Source organism: Astyanax mexicanus, chromosome 2 (genome assembly GCF_023375975.1).
Source record: "Astyanax mexicanus isolate ESR-SI-001 chromosome 2, AstMex3_surface, whole genome shotgun sequence".
Lineage (NCBI taxonomy): Eukaryota > Metazoa > Chordata > Actinopteri > Characiformes > Acestrorhamphidae > Astyanax > Astyanax mexicanus.
The window spans coordinates 49,668,517-49,689,399 of record NC_064409.1 but is presented as its reverse complement, the minus strand read 5'-3'; the positions used below and the strand labels follow the sequence as shown (position 1 = coordinate 49,689,399).

General features: G+C 36.1%; 2 protein-coding genes across 4 annotated transcripts in view; both read right to left on the bottom strand.

The window, feature by feature from the left end:
- The window catches only part of slc6a13 (solute carrier family 6 member 13), a 42,286-nt gene extending 36,843 nt beyond the window's left edge, over positions 1–5,443 (bottom strand). The window contains exons 1-2 of one of the 2 annotated variants that reach the window (XM_022672442.2): positions 5,263–5,443; positions 2,513–2,712 (exon numbers count right to left, since the gene is read on the bottom strand). Coding sequence is in view for 1 of the 2 variants with exons in the window: in XM_022672441.2 (XP_022528162.1) it covers positions 5,263–5,269 (7 nt within the window). In the remaining variant the exon portion in view is untranslated. The remainder of the gene's footprint in view (positions 1–2,512; positions 2,713–5,262) is intronic. The other variant, XM_022672441.2, reaches the window with a different exon arrangement.
- A 6,404-nt stretch (positions 5,444–11,847) lies between these two features.
- Positions 11,848–20,661, bottom strand: LOC103027718 (aldo-keto reductase family 1 member D1). Of its 2 annotated transcripts, none has more exons than XM_022672440.2 (8): positions 20,535–20,661; positions 18,050–18,166; positions 17,503–17,580; positions 16,110–16,232; positions 15,265–15,374; positions 15,012–15,177; positions 12,578–12,660; positions 11,848–12,071 (listed from the first exon to the last, which is right to left on the bottom strand). In XM_022672440.2, exons 1-8 carry the CDS (start codon positions 20,634–20,636, stop codon positions 12,029–12,031), a joined length of 822 nt encoding a protein of 273 aa, XP_022528161.2. In that variant the 5' UTR covers positions 20,637–20,661; the 3' UTR covers positions 11,848–12,028. The 2 variants fall into 2 exon arrangements, with proteins under 2 accessions (XP_022528161.2, XP_049330397.1); XM_049474440.1 differs by lacking the exon at positions 11,848–12,071 and adding an exon at positions 20,080–20,247 and having other exon boundaries at positions 12,574–12,660.
- Between the last annotated feature and the right edge of the window lie 222 nt (positions 20,662–20,883).

Sequence of the window (20,883 nt, the reverse complement as noted above, 5' to 3'; positions counted from 1 at the left end):
AACTGTTTGAATTTTTGCACCAGGAGTGGCAGCAATTTATCCAAAAGCAGTGTGTAAGACTGGTGGAGGAGAACATGCCAAGATGCATGAAAACTGTGATTAAAAACCAGGGTTATTTCACCAAATATTGATTTCTGAACTCTTAAAACTTTATGAATATGAACTTGTTTTCTTTGCATTATTTGAGGTCTGAAAGCTCTGTAACTTTTTTGTTATTTCAGCCATTTCTCATTTTCTGCAAATAAATCCAGGATGTGGCTCGTAAAGTTGTCTCAGTCCACTCAGGCACACTGAGGAGGATACAGTCTTAAGCTTATACTGATTTCAATGTTTTTTTCTCACAGTTTGTGTCAAAATCATTGATCATTTTGCAAACAAATGCTCTAAATGACAATATTTTTATTTGGAATTTGGAAGAAATTTTGTTCGTAGATTATAGAATAAAACAACAATGGTAATTTTTCTCAAACATATACCTACAAATAGCAAATTCAGAGAAACTGATTCAGAAACTAAAGTGGTCTTTTTCCAGAGCTGTATATACATGCTATTATGAAAGAAAGCCCCAAAAATGTTTGATATAAGATGGATTCATCTGAATAAATGTAACTTTTCTCTTAGTTTATGGGGTGTGGTTGAACAAGGTCCATGATCTTTAGTGGGGCTAAAGGGTGACAGTCAGCTCTGTTTTTCTAGACTAATTACGATCTGAAACAACTGTAATAACATCAAACACAGCAAGGGGCACTTTAGAAATGTCAGAAACAGGCTTTGTGTTGTTTGCATTTGAGTATTATTAACATGTGGTGGCAGCAGTGTATGCTATTAGATAGCACTAAATAAAGCAGAATGCTTTCATTTACACTATTTAACATTAATGCTAATTTTTACACATGCTTTATTTGTATCATAAAGCCAGATGTAGAATTGAATTTAAGATTTTGGAAGAGAAGAAGCTGGGAGGTTTTGCTTACATTCGGCCCTCAGATCATTAGTTGTTAGTTGTTTTGTCACCCTATTAGTCTACTGTAACGACTAGTGTTGTCAATTAGTGATATACTGTATCTGTAGGTCTTCCAAAGCGGCAGGAGTGATTAGTAGTGATAAGAACTTTCTGTTCCTAATTATGTTAGAGATTATTAGTATGTGTAAGGTCTTTTGTCCAGTTTCTGGACAAGGCCCAGCCAGTTGGAGGGCTAGCTTGACTGTATCTACTAGATACCACAGAAACTAATCTGACAGGATAATTTTACCTCATGCCATTTTAAAATATTATTTCCTTTGTTTTCAACTGAAATTAAACAATCACTTAAGGTATGATGATTCCATGAACTAAAAACGATCTAATATTTACATATTGTACAGTTAAGATACATATCTTTCTGTATATACCGATATACCCCTAGTGCTCAAGACCAGGCCATTTACGGAAGTCCACACAGAAAACTCTCATTACACTGTAAAAAGTGTAGCCCTGCTCAAATTAAAAAAATTGATGTCCATTTGTTGCATCTAAACTATTTGACTTTACTCAATCTAAATAAAGTCAATTGTTACAACCTGATTATTTTATTTTGACATAAACCCTATTACTTCACTCGACCCAATATTAATTATTCACCTTGATCCAAGTTAAATTCTTTACATTTCAGTTTCGGAACCAAACTAATACATTTAAATTGAACCGAACTTAAAAAAAAAAAACATGGCAGCATATTCAGAAGTTCCAGAAGTTACTGTGGCGTGGAAGAGAACAGATTACCAGCGAGATTCGTTTCAGTGCTCTCTTGCTCTTTTTATTTTGCTCTGAGGAGGACACTAAGAGCTGGATTTACGTGGGATTCCACTTTTGAAAGTAAAACTAATTACAGCTCCAACGCAGCTAACCCCACTCCCACACACAGAAAACACACAAAGGGTGAGGCACAAAACAACCACATAACTGATAACTACATGAATAATACTAGAACAGTGATAATAAAACATGACATGAAACTCTGGGATAAACAGTAACATAAACACGCAGAAAAACACCCACTTCCCCCAACAGGGTGAGCTCCCATAATTCCTTGCGCCCCCCCTCCAGTCCCGACGCCACAATACCATAAGCATGCGTTGCTATCTCGCGAGCGCGTTCAGGCACTTTCTCCCTCTCTCATTCTGTCTCTCGCGAGCGCGTTCAGGCACTTTCTCCCTCTCTCCCTCAGTGCTCTGAAGCACTTCTCTACAACTTCTCCCGTGCTCCACAGTGCGCATGCGCAATTCATGTTTGATTCAAATTAAAAATATTACATCCTTATCTCTTTTCTTCGAGTATGATTTCAGTGGAACCAAAACATTTGGTTTATTTCCTTCAGAATTGTAATTAATTTAGTCTGAATCAAAATTGACACATCAAAATTCAAAAAGGTTGAGTTTCACAATAAAGTCAATAATTGTACTATGTGTTCAATCATATTTATTAGCTTGAATGAACAGCTCCATGCTTCACTTTTTACAGTGTATAACCCACCTTTTCACAGGCACTGCGGCCCATATCGTTCAGTTGTTCTGCATGCATAGTGCTGAATTACAACAGCATCGTGACCCGGCAGTGGCGTGAGTGAAAGGGCTCTCTCTGTCCCACAAACAGAATGCTCTCTGACTGTGTTCACTCCTGTCAGCTCGCATTAACGGTCCGCTCTGTGCCACTCGAGGCCCTGCACTGCTCGGCTTTGGCAAAAGAGAAGAAAGAGAAAACAGTCCCTCTAGAGACTGAATCAAACTAATTAACCCTTTAGAAGCTGGGGGTTATTACTTTAGTTTTGGCAGACCATTCAAATTTGCTGTATTTTTAATTACTAACACAATTATATTGTATACTATTATTGCTTTATATTACTATTAACACTTTATATTTTGCCATTTATTTTTTTACTTTTTGAGTATGATTTTGAGTTTTCTTTACATTGTGGACCAGCAGACATGCCCCAGAATCACTTGGAATAACACATTTAACATTTTTAACATCTTTTTCCTAGCAGTTTTAAAGTCTTGATGGTTTTGCTTAACATTGATGATTTTTATTTCATTTATCCATATTCACTGAACTTGTGTTCAGCAAAGATGGACTATGGCTTCCACCTTTAACCCATCTGTGCAGTGAACACACACACACACATACAGTAGTAAGCACATATTAATCACACATAGAGGCACTTTCCCAGACAGGGATTAGGCCTAGTCTTGGACTACACAGCATTTTGAATGGAGATTTTCTATTAATCTACGACTAGGATTCATTTCTGTGTGGGGAAACAAATTTATAGTGTCATAAAGTAAACACACGTGCCTATAGAAGTAAGCATCCATTGCTGAGGCTCCTGGTAGATGGCTGAACCCACAATTCTGTCATCAATAACCAGGTGCTCTAACTGCTGAGCCAGCGCTGGCCAACTACTCCTAAATTTAGATTAGAGTCAATGTGTTTTTTGTTAGAGAGTCTGTCTGTTAGAGAGTCAAAAGGCCAAATGTCAAAGATCAGCGTAAAGGGTGTTTTCTTTCTATATAAAATGAAGTGGAATTGAAAGTTTGGAATAGTTTAAGTTTTTATGAATGAGAAAGGATTATCACAATCCCACAATGTTTTGCAAAAATTGTTATTTCTAAGACTCAAAGACAGATTGCAGATTGAAGGGCAGATTAAAGGCTGCACTGGGATCTTGTGCTGACAAGTATGGGAGAAGCAGGACATTCCAGCTTTCCATCTCTCTCTCTCCCGCACTCCAGGAACGACAGGGACAACTGTTCCCTTGACATACTTGAGGTTTCAAACAACAAACGGCAAGGCGTCCCGCAGTGCCAGAAGCCTTGAGAATGTGCTCTCACTCTCTCACTCTCACTTTCTCTCCCTCTTGCTCTCTCTCACTCCTGTGTGGAGCAGTGTGAGGGGAAAGGGGCAACCAGCACCAACCCACCCCCGATCCCTCTCTTCAGCAGAGCACAGAGTACTGAAAAGCCTGGCGAGGGGGGTAAAAATAGACTCTAGCTTTAACAAGGAACTTGTGGGAATGAAGTGTTGGCAGCACTGAATAGAAAATGGGCCTGTGGCTTGGAGGCCTTTTGTGTTTGAGGAGAAACCTCCATGCCAAGGAGTTTGATCACAGTTTACCTTGGTTTTCACAGGCTCAGGGGCCTGACAAAGTGGCCCGATTGCCAAGAACTTGCAGCAGCTCCATGGGCTCAAGATGTACTCATCATTCAGAAGGTGTGAATTAGTGTGCAGCTCAGAAATAGAGTAATAGACTAGAAGATCCTTGTAGGATGACACAGTAGCGGTCAGTAAGTATTGGGGGAGTAATGTGTAGCAGTATGTGGTCACAGAATAAATAAATATTTGCAGGAAACACATACTGTTCACCTACTGAAAGTAAGAGCATTTTACTCAGAGCATTTTTAAATCCTAAAAGATCACATGGTTCAGCCTCAGGGGATATCACTGCTCTATTAAACATATAAAATAAAATAAACTGCAGCCATAGAACCATTTGTGTTTACACACTAAGGCCAGATCAGGTCATACAGAAACCTTTCATTCTGTTCCCAAAAATGTCTGGGAATAGCCTTGACACCATTAAATATTGATCACAAAGTCAATACATTCAAAGAAGTGCTATTTGTTGAAATTTTGGTTATCATGTTCGAAAAGAGTGGGATGTTTTAGACCCAGTAATGGAAAAGTACCACATGCCATATTTTTCAAAGGTAAAATTCCTTAAAGCACATCATGACAGGTTCCTACTTGCGCAAAAGAAATGCCATTCTCTGCGGAAGCTCAGCTGAGACTTTGTAAATTTCCAGCATGAGCTGTTAGAATAACTGTCCAGTACCAATACGCAATACTAGTATAAAAATATTGTAAAAATGCATAATGCATTAAGCAGTAGTTTACAAATGTGTGCATTTTGTGCTGACTGACACTAAGTTGACCCTTAGTAAGCAGCACAAATACAGATTAAATACAGATTCTCATGCACTAACACTAACTAAATAGAAAATGCATACAACACTAAACTGAAGTAAAATGATATTACATATTCAATTTAATACATGCAACATTTAATTACTTATCAATTTTAATTTTTCATACCAATGTTCTCATTTTTAAACATTTTTAAACAACAGCATAACAAACAAAAGAGCACAAAATCAAAACTATTGACCATTAATTCCCAAACCTGCAGTTTCTTTAAGAATGTTAGTTAAAAACAACTTGTCACTCACCTGTCATTTAGATTCTGCCGTGCAGGGTCTTCAGCTCAAAGATGTGAGCAATAAATGTCAAGGTTTGACTATTTAATGTGATTGAAGACAGAGAAGTGATCCTCCTATGGCTCACTACTCAGCCCTCAATGAGGGTTACCAGCTCCTCCCCCCAATTTCTGTCTCCCTCATTCATGAAGCAGCACACTGGAGGCCTGTCCAGCCTCTGAGAGTGATTGAAGGATTGCATAACTCTTTACTCTCCCATTCTGCCCACAGAGTGTCTGTCTTTACTGAGAAAGCAGGCTGAGAAGGGAGAATATGGCACTCGGTCAGAAGACCACCCTGACTGAACTGACATTAAAACACAGCAAGGCCACAAGGCTCAGACACTTAACAAAGACAAACAAAAAGTTTTCCACCCTCTTGTGTCTTGTGAATAAATAAATAAATAAATACAGTGATTTGGTAAAACTTGAGCACCCAGCTACTGAGTACTGAGTACAATAGTTTTATAAACTTTCTGCCTGACGTGACACACCTAAATGAAGACTGAAGATTTCTATTCATTCATTACATAAAAAGGTTTCATGTTTGATAATAAACGTTACTACGAATTCTAATTGTAATTATAATGGAAATTATTGTAAAACAAATAAATTACAAATCAAACAGTTCATGTCCTTCAAACATTTAGTTTGTCTAGTTTTTTTGCATCTATTCTCAAACCTGCAGAATTTGGGTTTGATTCCTGTTACAGATCTGAAATTATCATGTGGAGTGGAGAATGGACAGGCAGCTTCTCCAAGTGTCCTGTAGGAGTCTTTAAAGCCATCAAAGTTTTAAGAATGTGAATAATCTATTTTACTGCAGATTTTCTTTTTGTATCATCTACACCTGTAGCCCTTATACAGGACAAGACATGTAAAGGGGTTATGATGACATTTTTCTTTAATATTTTAAGCCAAGAGCCCAAAGCTTTGTTTTGGAAATGAACACTTCATATTTTATGCCACCCCTACTTATACGCATGTATTACAGCTTGCAAACCCTTTTGTAGCAGCTAAGAGTCTTTCAGTTTTAGTTTCAGGGTTTGTTCTGTTAATTCTTCCTTGCAGAAGGCTTCTAATTTTGTCGAATGGTTTAATTTACTATCCATTTGAGGTAAAATTTGTTTTTAGCTTGTACTTCTTCAGGTAGCCATTCACTTTTCATATTCAGTGCTTGTTTTACAGCTAGCAGGAAATTTACTTCCAGACTTCCAAACTCTCATTTAATTTAATTAAACAAGTCCATCTTCCATCTACCAGTGAAATATTTTACATGCCACCAGTGTGCCCAAAAACAACAAGCCCAAAATACACTACTGGTCAAACATGCAGCTCCTGGACTGGGTCCAGTTTTAAAGTTGAGCTACAATGTGTGATCATGTGATTGTCACATAACCTGTTTTAAGGACTCTTGTATTCTGATGCTGTTGTGGATTTTTTTTTCATTGAGGCTCCATTTATTTTCTCAGTTTCCAGCTGGGGGTGTGTGTATGTTAGCATCACAGCTAAGCAGCTAACCCTGCTTAGGACAGCTGACCCAGTCTGCTGTTCCTGGTAGCATCAGGGCTTATCTTGCTCCAAACTGTAAAACTTTTGAATGATATATTGTTTCAGCATATTATTAGAAAAATAAAAGATTTAGTTTGTTTTGGTAGAAAAAGTCTGATAAAACTTCTTAAAATTGCAAAATTACTATACATCATTTAACAAATCCAGTAAAGTATAACACAGCACACGTTGCCACACAAAAGAAAATGTGGCAACATGGCATGGCATGCTGCTTCAAATACTAAATGGTATAAAAGTCTAAATAGACTTTGTATCTAGTCAGGTCTATTATCCAGATGCACCACCAGATGCCAGTCTCCACCACTTCCACCTCTTCTCTATAAATCAGGAATGTCCAGGTGATCTTTTTTAGTCTAGGCCACTTAAAAAAAAAAAAAAAACTTGCAACAACTTATGAGTTGTAAGCTCTTTTTCCCACACTGTGTTAATCACAGTCCTGTACACTGACTCCTGTCCACCGCTAGCAGACCCCACAACAGCAGAGTCATCAGAACATTTCTGTAGACGCCATGTCTGTCCCTTGGTTCCTCATTTAGCTGACAAAACTTTATGACAGGGGTGTCCAGTGTTATCCACATTGGGACAGTGTGTGTGTGTGGTGTTTGAGGGAGAGAGAGGGACTAAATTTCACATAAATAAAATGCAATCTAATCGTCTGTACTTGGCAGTATGCAATGTTGTGTTATGCAGCTCTGGAAAAAAATAAGAGACCACTTAAAAATAATGAGGTTCTTTGATTTTACCAAATTGAATATAATCAAAAGGAAGATGGATGATCACAAGCCATCAAACCAAGCTGAACTGCTTGATTTTTTTGCACCAGGAGTGGCAAAAATGTCTCCAAAAGCAGTGTGTAAGACTGGTGGAGGAGAACGTGCCAAGATGCATGAAAACTGTGATTCTTTCTATTTGGAATTTGGGAGGAATGTTGTCTGTAGTTCATTTTACTCAAACATATACCTATAAATAGCAAAATCAGAAAAACTGATACAGAAACTGGTCTTAATTTTATTTATTTTTTTAAGTGCTCTTAATTTTTTTCCAGAGCTGTATCTCTAAATAAAACTTCTACTGCGTCAACAGGCTCTATAGACATTGTCACAAGCTTAATTTGTGTTAAAATGAAATTTTCCAGTAAACAAATCACCTCAAATTATTTAAGAAAGTTCAATTTATTCAGGTTTACAGTGTCTTCTTTCCAGCAATTAGACAGTGAAATTGGAGTCTACTTACTAATGGCCTCCAGGTTTACTTTCTATACATTTTTAGGGAGACTATTCTCATAGGCAGTGAAGACAGGTGTGTACAAAAACCATGCCTGTTTAAAACCACACGGCCAGGCAACACTACTGATTAGAATTAATATTGAGTGCCTGTAAAGTCACACTCAGTGTAAGATTCCTTATTACGATGAAGTCATTCTTGTGAAAAAAGACACTTTTTCTCATTCAATGTTTTTTTCTTATTTCTTTATTTAAATTATTTTCTACATTGTATAATAATAATGAAGACATGAAAACAATTAAGGGACACATATGGATTCAAAGTGTGGGTGATTTGGGATGAGCTGGAGCTTCACAGCGTGAAGGAAAAGCAGCAACTATGGTTCAGCACCTCCAGGAACTCCTTCAAGACGCTGAAAAAACTATTCCAGGTGACTCTACCTTGGGAAGACACTGAGATTAAAATACCCAGAGTGTGCAGATCTGTCCTCAATGATAAATATTGCTACTTAGAAGATTCTAAAGAAACATAAAACATATTCTGGTTTGTTTAACAGTTTTTGTTTAAAAAATATAATTCCACATGTGTTCCTGTATAGTTTTAATTTCTTTAGTATTAAATTTACAATGTAAATTTAAATGCACTGTATGTATAATTCCATACATTGAGGGGTGTGCTGAAATGACAGGTAGAGTTATTGATTGAAGTAAATATTTGTCTTTTAAAATGATAGCACTGGACTTTGTACACACTCGATGGTTTAGGCTTCACCTTTATCTCTGCATGCAGCACTGCACATGCTCACATAAAGGAGCTGTTTTCCAGCATTCCACAGCTATATTACAGGGGATACGGTTTATTGCACTTGCATTCTTTTTCATTGCTCTAAAAAAAGGCCAAAAATACTTGTCTAAAGTAATTGTTCCACTGTGTGATTTTTCAGAATCTAACAGGAAGCGGCAGACCAAGGCACTGTTTTTCCTCCCAGACTTTTACATTCTCCAACTGTTCTTCACTTCAGTGGCACAGGTCAACGGCCAGCCGTGCCCTCATCTGAAGAAGATGCCCTGTCTCCCCTTATTAAAATCACACAGCCTTAGCCATAACAAGCAAGCTGCTAATTACAAGTTTAAGCATGCAGTTACAGAACTCCTATTGAGTGAATCGTTAGCGACTGCTCAGTGGCCCAAAAGAAACAGCAGGAGACCTCTTTCATTAAAGTGTTTCTTTAAAATAATAACAAGGAGAGCTTAAACTGAATCAACCATCACATGAGACAAACATGTTTTTGTGAATAGTGGACAAAAAAATAAAATTAATGGCTGGATGAGCTACTGCAGTCAGTCAGTGACAAGTTAGAAGCCTCTTTCTATTTCGTTTTTTTTTTTTTACTTTGTTTATTCAGGCAAGTTATTAAGACCGATCTCTCTTATTTATAAAAGCCTACGTTCTAGGCACAAAACTAGAATCAACATGCTCTTGTAGTTCTGGTAGTGCATCAAAAGCCCTATCGGGATGGGATTAGTTTCTCAGGGGGACGTCTGTTAAAAATATTTCACACTTCTACTCAGTGATAAAACTCTTGTAGTCAGACTACAATTGAAAAAAACGAAGGACCAGTGAGATTTTTGGCTTTCTCAGTCACATGACATCACATTCAGTAGCTCCTCCATTTCCACTCACTGTTGTGTTTGCGTGGATCTCGGTAGAAACGTGTGCTCAAAGTGTAATTATGGTGCGTGGCAGTGGACAGAGTTTAGCTAAAAACAGTAGGTAATTCAGCCTGTAATTTTCTCAGAGAACGTCTGAGAAAAACACATACAAGGTTGTTCATCACAGAGGACCCCCATAATAGAGAAAAGTACCCCAGGACCCCCTGAGAAAATAATCCCATCCAGATAGGGCTTATGGTAAAAATGGTATAATAGCTTATCAGACACTGTTTTAGAATATATGTGGCTTTGCAGGAAAGGTGGCAGAAGCACTCTCCCCACTCAGGAATACTACTGCTTTTAATAAAATAATAAAAAAAACACCTTAAGGACTGCTGCTTTAAATAAAATGAAAACAAAAGTTGTCCAGATAAAAGATTTTGGGTCTGCCATGTCTGCAATTAAATTAAAGTCAAAGTGAAACACTGTGACATAAAATTTAGTACATAATGTAAATTTGGCAGTTGTTTATAATAAATGGACTAAACGAAAATATTCGAAAATGCTGGATTTTATGTTCTTAGTGAGACCAATAAATGACTTGATATCTGGCTTAGGATTAATTATCTAGCCCTTCTCAGTAAATACTGGGTGATATAACTCAGGATCCAGTTTCCTGGTTCAAAGTTACACTTGTATAAACAGAGAGAAACAGACAATCACTTGTAGTAACTGCACAGGTTTAAAATCATACCAATGAATTGTCAGAAACTACACTCTGTATACATAAGATATTTAGGACTCTGTATCTCTCTCTCTTTCTTTTCCTTTGGTTCTCCCAGCAAAAATCCACCAATTTATCCTATTTTCAGAAACATGTCATTTGAACAGTATGTGTGTATTTCTGTGGGAAAAAAAAAAATTCAGACAAATTGTTGGCTCTCCATATTACTCAATTCCCACTCTCTCTCAGGTCTCCTTTATTGCGCAATAACTACCAGTCTGAGAGAGTTAACACGTGCTTCTCCCACAACACGTGTAGCAAAGTCAAACATACATCATTTTAAACCTCATGAAAAATAAGGTTTTCCTCCCCCTGTTCAGCATCCAATGAAAAGGCCTGACTGAAAACAAGACAAGGCAAGGACCATAGACTGAACTGTCAGCAGTCTTGGCTGAGGGGACAAGTGTACAGTACAAGACAAGTGTACTGACATTGATGTGTTGGGGTAATTTCCTGACAATAATAAAATGTGAGGAAGTCAAAATAATCAAGAAATCAAAATAGCATGCCTTTTGTGTCCACAGGATAATTGATTTATTTTCATTTAAACACTATGTAATATATTTTGTGACATAATTTAGGCATTTTAATTATTTATTTAGCTTTTTTTATGATAATATCAAGCTAAACGTATCAGAGAATTGCAACTGTCAAAACATAATGAATGAAATTATTATTTGCTCTTTCCTGAACTTTCCTGAATACAAATCAAACAGTTCATGTCCTCCAAACCTTTAGTTTTGTTATGTTTGTCTAATTTGTTTATCGATTTTCAAACACGCAGAATTTGGCTTTGATTCCTGTTACTGATTTTAAAATATTAAGTAAAGTAGAGAGTGAACAGGCAGCTTCTCCAAGTGTCCTGTAGGAGATTTCAAAGCCCTCAAATATTCAAAATGTAAATAACTTTTACATTTTACTGCAGAAAAAAGGGTTTTGTGTCACCTACACCTGTAGCCTGTGTATGGATCAAGGCATTTTAATTGAATTTTTGAAGTTGAATTGAACTTAATCCGTATCATATTGTCTCCTCACTTAGCTGAGATAAAGCTTAAGCTCTCCAGCTCATCATGGCACAATTTCATGATCATTTAAAATCTTTGAAACAGAACAAAGTCACTGTTTCCTACTCCACCATTCTCCACCATGTCATGTAGCTTGCATAACAGGAAATAAAAAGTGAAAATGTAAAGTGAATAAGTTAGATGTCTTATAAATACAATACATAGAAAACAAAAAGTTATTAAATATCTTCTACTGTAATTTCTTAAAGGTTGTGGGGTGAGAATTTAGATTTTGACCCGGGATATACAGTCATACACATCAGTGTTTCTCAATCCTTTTTATTGTACTGACTTTACACAAGTATAACAACACAACTCATAGCAGCTGCTGTACAAAATGTAATGAATGTTAGAACAACTCCCCCTAGTGTCTAACTCAGTTTAAATGAAACTAATATACAGTATATTTAATGTATAGTTAATGTCTGCTGGTAGTAAAAGGGTTTAGTACTCATCGTGAAATGGATACTCAGGATGGTCACTCCACCTGTCGGTAAAAGAAAATCAAACTCAGTCATTTAGAGAATCTGAATTTCTGTATAATGTCATTTATAGCAATACATACTCTTTATTCAGAAGACAGATATGACAGACTATTTCAGATATAGATAACTTACAACTATTTAAATATATTAATGTGAGGCTAAAGCTATAAGGATGTTTTATCTTTTAAAAAATATATCATGAGTATTTTTAATGATATTTAAATTAAACTAGCTGAAACCACACTTTGTGTGAAATCAAACTTTCCAAAATCTAAATTTAAGAGAACCCCTATTCTCTCAAAGGTCCGTATGGTCCACTAGAACTGGGACTAGACTTTGAATTTGTATTTCTAAAGTTTCCTGATTCTTAAAAGTGCAATAATAATATTCTTACTAAGAAACAATAGAAAAAGTTATGTTTCTTATGTCTTGGTTATTAGGTTGTGACTGTGTGAGCAACGTTAAATGTTAAAGGACGAAAAGCTGATGTGAAAGAGTTAATACTCACATGAGGAGCTCCACAAAACGAATATTTTTGTTTAGTCCCTCGATGGCCTTCATTTCTTCATCAGTGAGAGAGAAATCAAAAATCTACAGAAACAAATAAAAACAATTAGACAAAGCAGAAGAAGACGACACACATGGAAAGAAAGATTGTAATAAACTTATTTTATAGTGATATACAGCAATATATGGAATTATACAACAGTTAGTTCCGACCACACAATCTGATTGGTTGAGAAGTGTTCTAGCCGTGATGATATTTCGTGATAACATCACGGCCTTCTCACACTAAACTTGTATCTCTCCGCCGACGCGTTGCCGAGTAACGGCGTATATACACAGGACACCCGCAGCAGCGTTAGCTTAGCACAGACTAGCGCTCAGCCGCGGCACGCTCGCCCGCAGCGCAGGCTCGTCTTTCGTGGAAAAAAGGGAAAGAAATTCGCTCGGTTACTGCCGTCTTACAGCCAGAACGCTAACCAGCCACAATCTGATTGGTTGAGAAGTGTTCTAGCCGTGATGATATTTCGTGATAACATCACGGCCTTCTCACACTAAACTTGTATCTCTCCGCCGACGCGTTGCCGAGTAACGGCGTATATACACAGGACACCCGCAGCAGCGTTAGCTTAGCACAGACTAATGCTCAGCCGCGGCACGCTCGCCCGCAGCGCAGGCTCGTCTTTCGTGGAAAAAAGGGAAAGAAATTCGCTCGGTTACTGCCGTCTTACAGCCAGAACGCTAACCAGCCAGGCTAGGCTAAGCTAAGTTAATGCTGAGCTAAAGCAAGCTACGCTAACCTAACCACAGTCCAGCCAGCTCGCTAAAACCAACACCACCCAGGAAAATAAGCAGAAATGCTAAAATTTGCAGCTTTCGCCTGAAGACGACTCCACGGAGCAGGAGAGGAGACTATTAGCGTTATTTCACGCTCCTAACGTTTACCATCTTCACTATTCCCAATTTTGCTTTCAAGCTAACTTTCGTGGTGTTAGTCTGCCTGAACCATACACTGTTTTGTAGTTAAGTTGTGGTGGAACTACTTTTTGGCGGAAGGCTCAGTCCATATTAAAGCATATTCAAAAAAAGTTCTTTGATTTATTTTATTTATTTATTTAGTAAAAAAAGAAACTGTTGTATAAAAGCAATATAACACTCGAGGTCGTGTGTTATCGCGAATAACATCACGGCTGTGATGATCTGACCAAATCACAGCCGTGATGTTATTTCGCGATAACACACACCCTCTCGTGTTCTATTGCTTAAATATACCATTCATATTCTATATTATGAGAGTATTTTTGCCATAAAAATAGCATTAAAAATATATTAAAACATATTTAGGGATGCACCGATGTGGTAATTCTGGGCCGATATTCAATATTGCATATTGTATGTGTCTGCCAATGCTGATGCCGTTGCTGATATACATATTTGTAACTTACAGAGAGACTAGATACCGCAGTATAAACTAAAAAATATATAATATTTATACCCCTTTTAGCTTTCAACCAACGGTATGCAAACAATTAAATAAAATGTGTCTCCTGAATTATTAGTTGTTAATTTTTTTTGTTTTCACATTTATTTAGCTAACTGGTCCTTACATAGACTGTACACAGATTTAAACCCTCTTTTCAATTTAACAAGTTGAATAAAACGATATATCTATCAGCTTAAGTCAATGGATTATAAAGTGGTATGGTCAGTTTCAATTATAGCATGCCTGGCATCTCTTGTTCCTTTTCTAGAATACAATAAATATGTCAGAAAGTATAAAGTAATTCTTTTGACTATTTATAATATGTATAAAACTGCCAACTGCACAGAAATCATATTTTCCCAGCCTAATCACTTTTTTTTGGCATGTATCCTGGTAAGCTACATGAAAGGATAAGACAATATTAGTGAATATCTGGCATTTGATCAAATATATATTTTATTTAGATTTTCTATAATGAATATTATATCAGGTAAGATAAACTAAGGAATTTAAGGGGAATTATTATTAATTGCTAAACATGCAGCAAGTGCCCTCAGTCCCTTAAAAAGGAAACAAGTTGTGATGTCAAAGGTTACTTTAACAATAAAGTTAATCCAGAGTGACAGGGTGGATAGGGAATTCTTGGACATATTTAAATATCTTGATCATTTTTAATGAAAATAAAATAAAATTTTAATGAAAAATTAAAAACTAAAAAGATAAAATTATTATACAAAAATAGGTTTTAATTGTAAAAGTGAAGATCATCATTCCTTTATATTTGTAATAATGTGTTAATTCATGGTAAATCTCAGAAACCAAAGCTTTTTATTATAACATTTTGATATTATCCTGTACAGATACTGCAGGTGGCTGGAGTAGGTTTACAAAACAGTTCTGATAAAACTTCTTTTGTTGCAATAATCTGGAAATGCATTAAAATAAACAATCTGACCTGAAAATTGTCTCGGATGCGTTGAGGACTGAAGCTCTTGGGGATGACGACCACGCCTCTCTGAGCGTTAAACCTCAGAGCAACCTGAGCTGTGTTCTTATTGTATTTTCTCCCAATGGAGATCAGAACCTCATCTTCCAACATCGGAGGACATTTGAGGTTCACCCTGACAAAAGACAGCATATGATAGAATGACCATTTCAACACAGACTGAACTGTTCAGTATTGATATAGCGCTGGTCAGACTGAGTACCAGGAAGCATCTCGAGAGGTTCCGAGAGGACTGTAGCCCACAATCACAATATCATTCTGCCGACAGAACTCCAGCAGCCTGGGCTGAGTGAAGTAGGGATGGCACTCAACCTGGAATATGACAAGGAGAATTTAAATAAAACAAATATTTTTTTTTCCCTACAATTTTAACAGCAATGATCTACCCATGAGTATAAATAATTACTTGACAGAAAAAAACCCCAATAAAAACAAATAAAGTCACAGGTGGTACCATTCTTTAGTGTCCAGAATGTGTAAATAAATGCACAAAAAAAAAAAAAATATATATATATATATATATATATATATATATATATATATATATATATATATATATATATATATATATATATATATAAAAACTGTCATGCATACATACAGCCAATAAGTTAAGTAATAAAATAGTCCAAGTTTAAATATAAAAAAATGGATATTTCAAAGTGGATGATCCATAATCTAATGTAAAGTTGCAGAAAAGAGGCTTCATCATTATCATCACATGCAGTATTTTAATTTAACTGGTTCTATATAAATTAGCTCTTCTGTGAAAGTATAGAATGTCATATTGTATAATTAAGTGGATTTCCATTCATGTTGAATTTAGTTGACTATATCATTTCAACACACTAAATTTTACAATGTGTCAAAAATATTATGATGAATGGACCAATAGAAAGGATCCAAAATAATATGCAGAATTAAGATAAATTACACCAACTTTCACTAACAGTTAAGAAACTTAAAAAAAAAAAAAAAAAGCAACAACATTCATCATGTATGAAGTTCCCGTAAGCACTGCATGAGATGTATAGTAAATCATCTTACCTGGTTGGAAACTGGTCGATGTTTTAGTCCAGTTTTGTTTAAAATCAGCTCCAGCTGTCTTCGATTGAAGTTTGAAACTCCAAGTGATTTGGTCAATCCTGCATCTTTGCAAGCCTCCAGTGCCTGTTAAAAATAATGCACCAAAAACAAATCAGTGAAGCTGGAGTTAAAAAAAAGTATGTTTATTAGAAACTGAGAATATTGTAAAAACTTTAAATCTGTCATTTATAAAAATAAAGTATATCCAAGGTAAACCAGAACTACAGATTCTGTGGAAAACACCAGTGATTATCAGACATATGGAATATCTGAACAGCAGACCTACAGGGTTTGGACAATGAAACTGAAACACCTTTCATTTTAGTGTGGGAGGTTTCATGGCTAAATTGGAGCAGCCTGGTGGTCAATCTTCATTAATTGTACATTCTACCAGTAAGAGCAGAGTGTGAAGGTTCAATTAGCAGAATAAGAGCACGGTTTTCTCAAAATATTGCAATGCACACAACATTATGGGTGACATACCAAAAAAGTCCAAAAGAGGACAAATTTTTGGTGCACGTCTTGCTGGCGCATCTGTGACCAAGACAGCAAGTCTTTGTGATGTATCAAGAGCCACGGTATCCAGGGTAATGTCAGCATACCACCCAGAAGGACCAACCAACTGTGGACGCAAGAGGAAGCTGTCTGAAAGGGATGTTCGGGTGCTAACCCGGATTGTATCCAAAAACATAAAACCACGGCTGCCCAAATCACAGCAGAATTCGATGTGCACCTCAACTTTCCTGTTTTCACCAGAACTGTCCATCAGGACAATAAATTATTGTGGTCTAAAACCAGGTGTTTCAGTTTCATTGTCCAGCCACTGTATATACAGCTGCTACAAAAGGTTCTTTTTTTGTATTTGCTTTAAAAAAATGTAAAAACCCATACACCTTGCTGCTGTATGTATAGTTGGGAGCTCTTAAACTTGCCTCACTCCTTTCTGACCGACAGTTTTTTTATCTCTATTTTTACTGGACACAGCTGGACCTGAAGGATCAGGAACATTTGCACTGTCTGTACTTGAACAAATTGTGAACAAAATGTTTTCTGACAACACAGTGTTTCCCAATCCTGATCCTGGAGGAGGCACCCTGTCCTGCATATTTAAGTGTGACACTCTGATGGAATACACCGAATGACTGAATGAGCTGATTAGCTGATTCAGATGTGTTGGGAAACGGAAAATCAATAAATGTGCAGAACAGGGGCCTTCAGGACCATTACTGCAGAGTGTAGAGAAGAATGCTCTTGTGTTAAAGTGAGTATGTGTTAAAAGTGAGAAGTAACTATAGAGAGAGTTGGTACTGGAGAGACAGTGACCTCTAGTGGAGATGAAGCAGTGCATACATACCTCCCATGTAGCACACAGATCTGTCTCATGATAGATGTATTTCCCATCTTTATCTTTAGGGTAGAATTCATCACCTGGCTAAAACAAAAACACTGATTTGAATCAGGAATTAAGATTATTAAACTGTTTAAATACAGTTTCTACTGTGATTCCTTCTTCCTTCCTACCAAAAATATTACTACATGATAAATGATTTATCTCAACTCTTCTTATGCATTAGATTAAAACAAGCTCTTGCATTAGGCCTGCTGTTCATGGAGCTTAAAAGCTGTATAAATGTATATATATACTTTTTGAAGGGGAATATATATATATATATATATATATATATATATATATATATATATATATATATATATATATATATATATATATATATAAATAGCACATTTGTTTTATTTTTATTATAAAAAATATATATACATACAATATATACATTTCAATATTCTTTTTTTTATGAAAAAAAAAATACACTTTGCTCTTAAAATTATGTGAGGGAAAAAAACAGTCAAAATCAACACATGTAGTGGTGCTAAAGTGAATTTACCTTAAACGCAGCAGGAAACTCAATAATGTACAGATCAACATAATCCAGCTGTAGAGTCTTCAGAGTTCTCTCTAATGCAGGTCTAACCAGCTCAGGTGGGTGGAAGGTGTTCCAAAGCTGTGAAATCCAAAACAGGCCACTTAAAATATAAGTGATAAGAGTCTGAACATGTTTAAGTCAGTGTTTAAATGTTATATGTGCCACTATATAATCCAAAAATCCATAAATTTGACCAATACTAAATTTTACATGAATAATCATATTTCAGTAAAATAGACATATTGAGTATCGAGTATGGTATTACTAGGTTACTAGGTTATCTTTAAACACCTAGTCCCTGTTCAGACTGCAGGCAAATCAGATTTCGCTGATGTTTCTCTAATCAGATCTGTTGAGAAGTTCAACCACTCTATTATTTGCAGGAGATCACAGTAATACCACAGCAACAGAGTCCAGAGGTGGAAAGTAACTAATTACATTTACTCACATTACTGTAATTGAGTAGATTGTATGAGTATCTGCTTGGATGTAAAAAAAAAACATGTAAATAGCAGTTAAAGCATAGCAATGGCAAATAAAAAATTAATAATGAACTGTATAACTATAAAAATACGGCTTATAGTCACCTTTTAAGACAGTAAAGGAACAAAATAGATCATAGAAACCTATGCCACTTGTTCTTAAAAAAAAATTATGGGGTGGTCTGAACAAATACTGCCTGAAAGGTCCAAATTATTAAATTTAATAATTATTAAATTTATGATTTGTTCTTTTTTACATCAAATAAAAAAAGTAACTATGTAACTTTTACTCCAATACATTTTAAATTGAGTACTTTTTTACTTTTACTCAAGTAGAATTTTAGCAAAGTAAAGGTACTTTTACTTAATTACAATTTTCTTTTAGTACTTTTTCCACCTCTGCATGTCTGATCACTTTCAAATAACAGTGTGGACAGTCACATCAACAGATCTGATTAGAGAAATAAATCTGATTTGCCTGCAGTCTGAACATAACCCGAATTTGTTTAGAATCTGATTAGCAAAACTTAGATTTCATGTGGTTTCTGGCTGACCAGGCTATCATAAAGCAAATTGGTTACAATCTAAATATGCCAAAAATCTGATTTGGTTGATTGATGTCTTCTTGTCAAAATGGACTGCTGAAATGTTTGCCATCCTCTAAGTTTTATTAAAGTATTGTTATTTTAGGTGGCAACCATCTTTAGCCTCCTGAGACGTGGACTTTTGCTTGGTGCGCATTTTTAATTTCTCCTAGCTATTTGGGATTAGAAGGACCTAACAAGTATAAAAACTAAACTTGTTTTATGTACCAGAAGCATTTTATTTTTAAAAAGACAATGTCCTCAAGTGAGTAGCTTATTTTTACAATAAAAAAAAAAAATAATTGCCAATTGGGATCAGAATGAACCAATTACTCTAAAAACAAAATGTTAGCTTTTTTCAGTAACCAAATTAAGTCATTTCAAACACAAAACTGATGATAATTTTTACCTGGCCTATGTTTCTGTCTAAACTGGCTGTAGAAACATTTGCCTGGGATTTCTGATATCTTGTTTTCAATCAATTTAGTGTACTGCTATCATGTGACCACTAGATGGTTTTTGGGCAGTGTCTCCATATGAGGCCAAAGGGTCAACGCTTTAAAAGTCAAAGTATCATGGAGCAGAGAAGCAGAAATGTAATGTCCCCTTATGAGGACACAGGGTGTCAAGAGGTGAGCACAGCACGCAAAGACACTGAATTAATAAACAACTGTTGCGGTGTAACCAGCAGCAGACTATCACAAAAGCTTATTTGACTAAAATCTTACTAGGATACAGTCCAGATATTAGTCCATTTTAAATGGGGTTTTTTTGTTGCATAACTTATGTTCAAATATTTCATGTTTTTTCCACTTTTCTTGTAAAGTTGTTTCTTTAAAGTTGCTATTCTGACAGATAAATTATGTAATTGTCTATTATTACACACTACCATGTGAAAAAGCAAATTTAGTTTCACCTAGAGTACCTTTCCACAGTAAAAGATGTCCTCTCGCCTGACAGTTCCATCTGCAATCTTCTCCCGAATGGCCTGTCCAACCTCATGCTCATTAAAATAAACCAAAGCTCCATCAAAGTGTCTGTAGCCAGCATCTATTGCCAGCTTCACAGACTGCTTGGCAGTACCTTTCTGTGTCTGTAAGAGACAGAACCGCTCATTATAATCTCCGTAATCTGTTGTAATAACAGTAAGTGTGGTGGAATATGATGATATCTGACACATTACTGAACACAATTGCATCATCTTTGCTTAGATAAATTAATACAATTGTCTGAAACTTTATGAAGCCCAGTGAAATGTCACATTTATTGACCTGTCAGGTACGCTGCCCATTATATCTGAACACATATTTCCATTACACAGTAATATAGTAACATTTATTGCAGAATTAGCAACAGCGTAGCATAGATTCAGGATCTTACTGTGCGTGGATCCCCATAGGTCCCGAGTCCGATGATGGGTATCCTGTTACCATCACTTAATGGGATGGAGTGGTTCTCAGCTGTCAGTGTTGTGAAGCTCATCTTTTGACACAAGTGTGAAAGTGTGCACAAGGTTCAAGGCTTTTTTTGCCCGTTATCATACTTATGTGTGAGCTATTAAATACCTTTGATCTCAGGCTCTGTCAATTTTGACTCACACATTCTGACAGAAAACTCTACAGAAACTCTCTGAGATCTTTGAATCTGTAGCTGGAAAATAGAAAAAAATACTTAAAGCAGCAGTCGATAAGAGCTTTTATTTTATTTTATTTTTTAAAAAGCTGTAGTA

What these genes read in the sequence shown, in the direction of transcription:
- LOC103027718 (XM_049474440.1), bottom strand. Translation starts at nt 20,636, where the DNA reads ATGAGCTTCACAACACTGACAGCTGAGAACCACTCCATCCCATTAAGT. An exon ending in CCTATGGGGATCCACGCACA is followed by an intron (nt 20,248 to 20,534) that starts GTAAGATCCTGA and finishes TGTCTCTTACAG; the next exon opens with ACACAGAAAGGTACTGCCAA. An exon ending in AGTTTCCTGCTGCGTTTAAG is followed by an intron (nt 17,581 to 18,049) that starts GTAAATTCACTT and finishes TTTTTGTTTTAG; the next exon opens with CCAGGTGATGAATTCTACCC.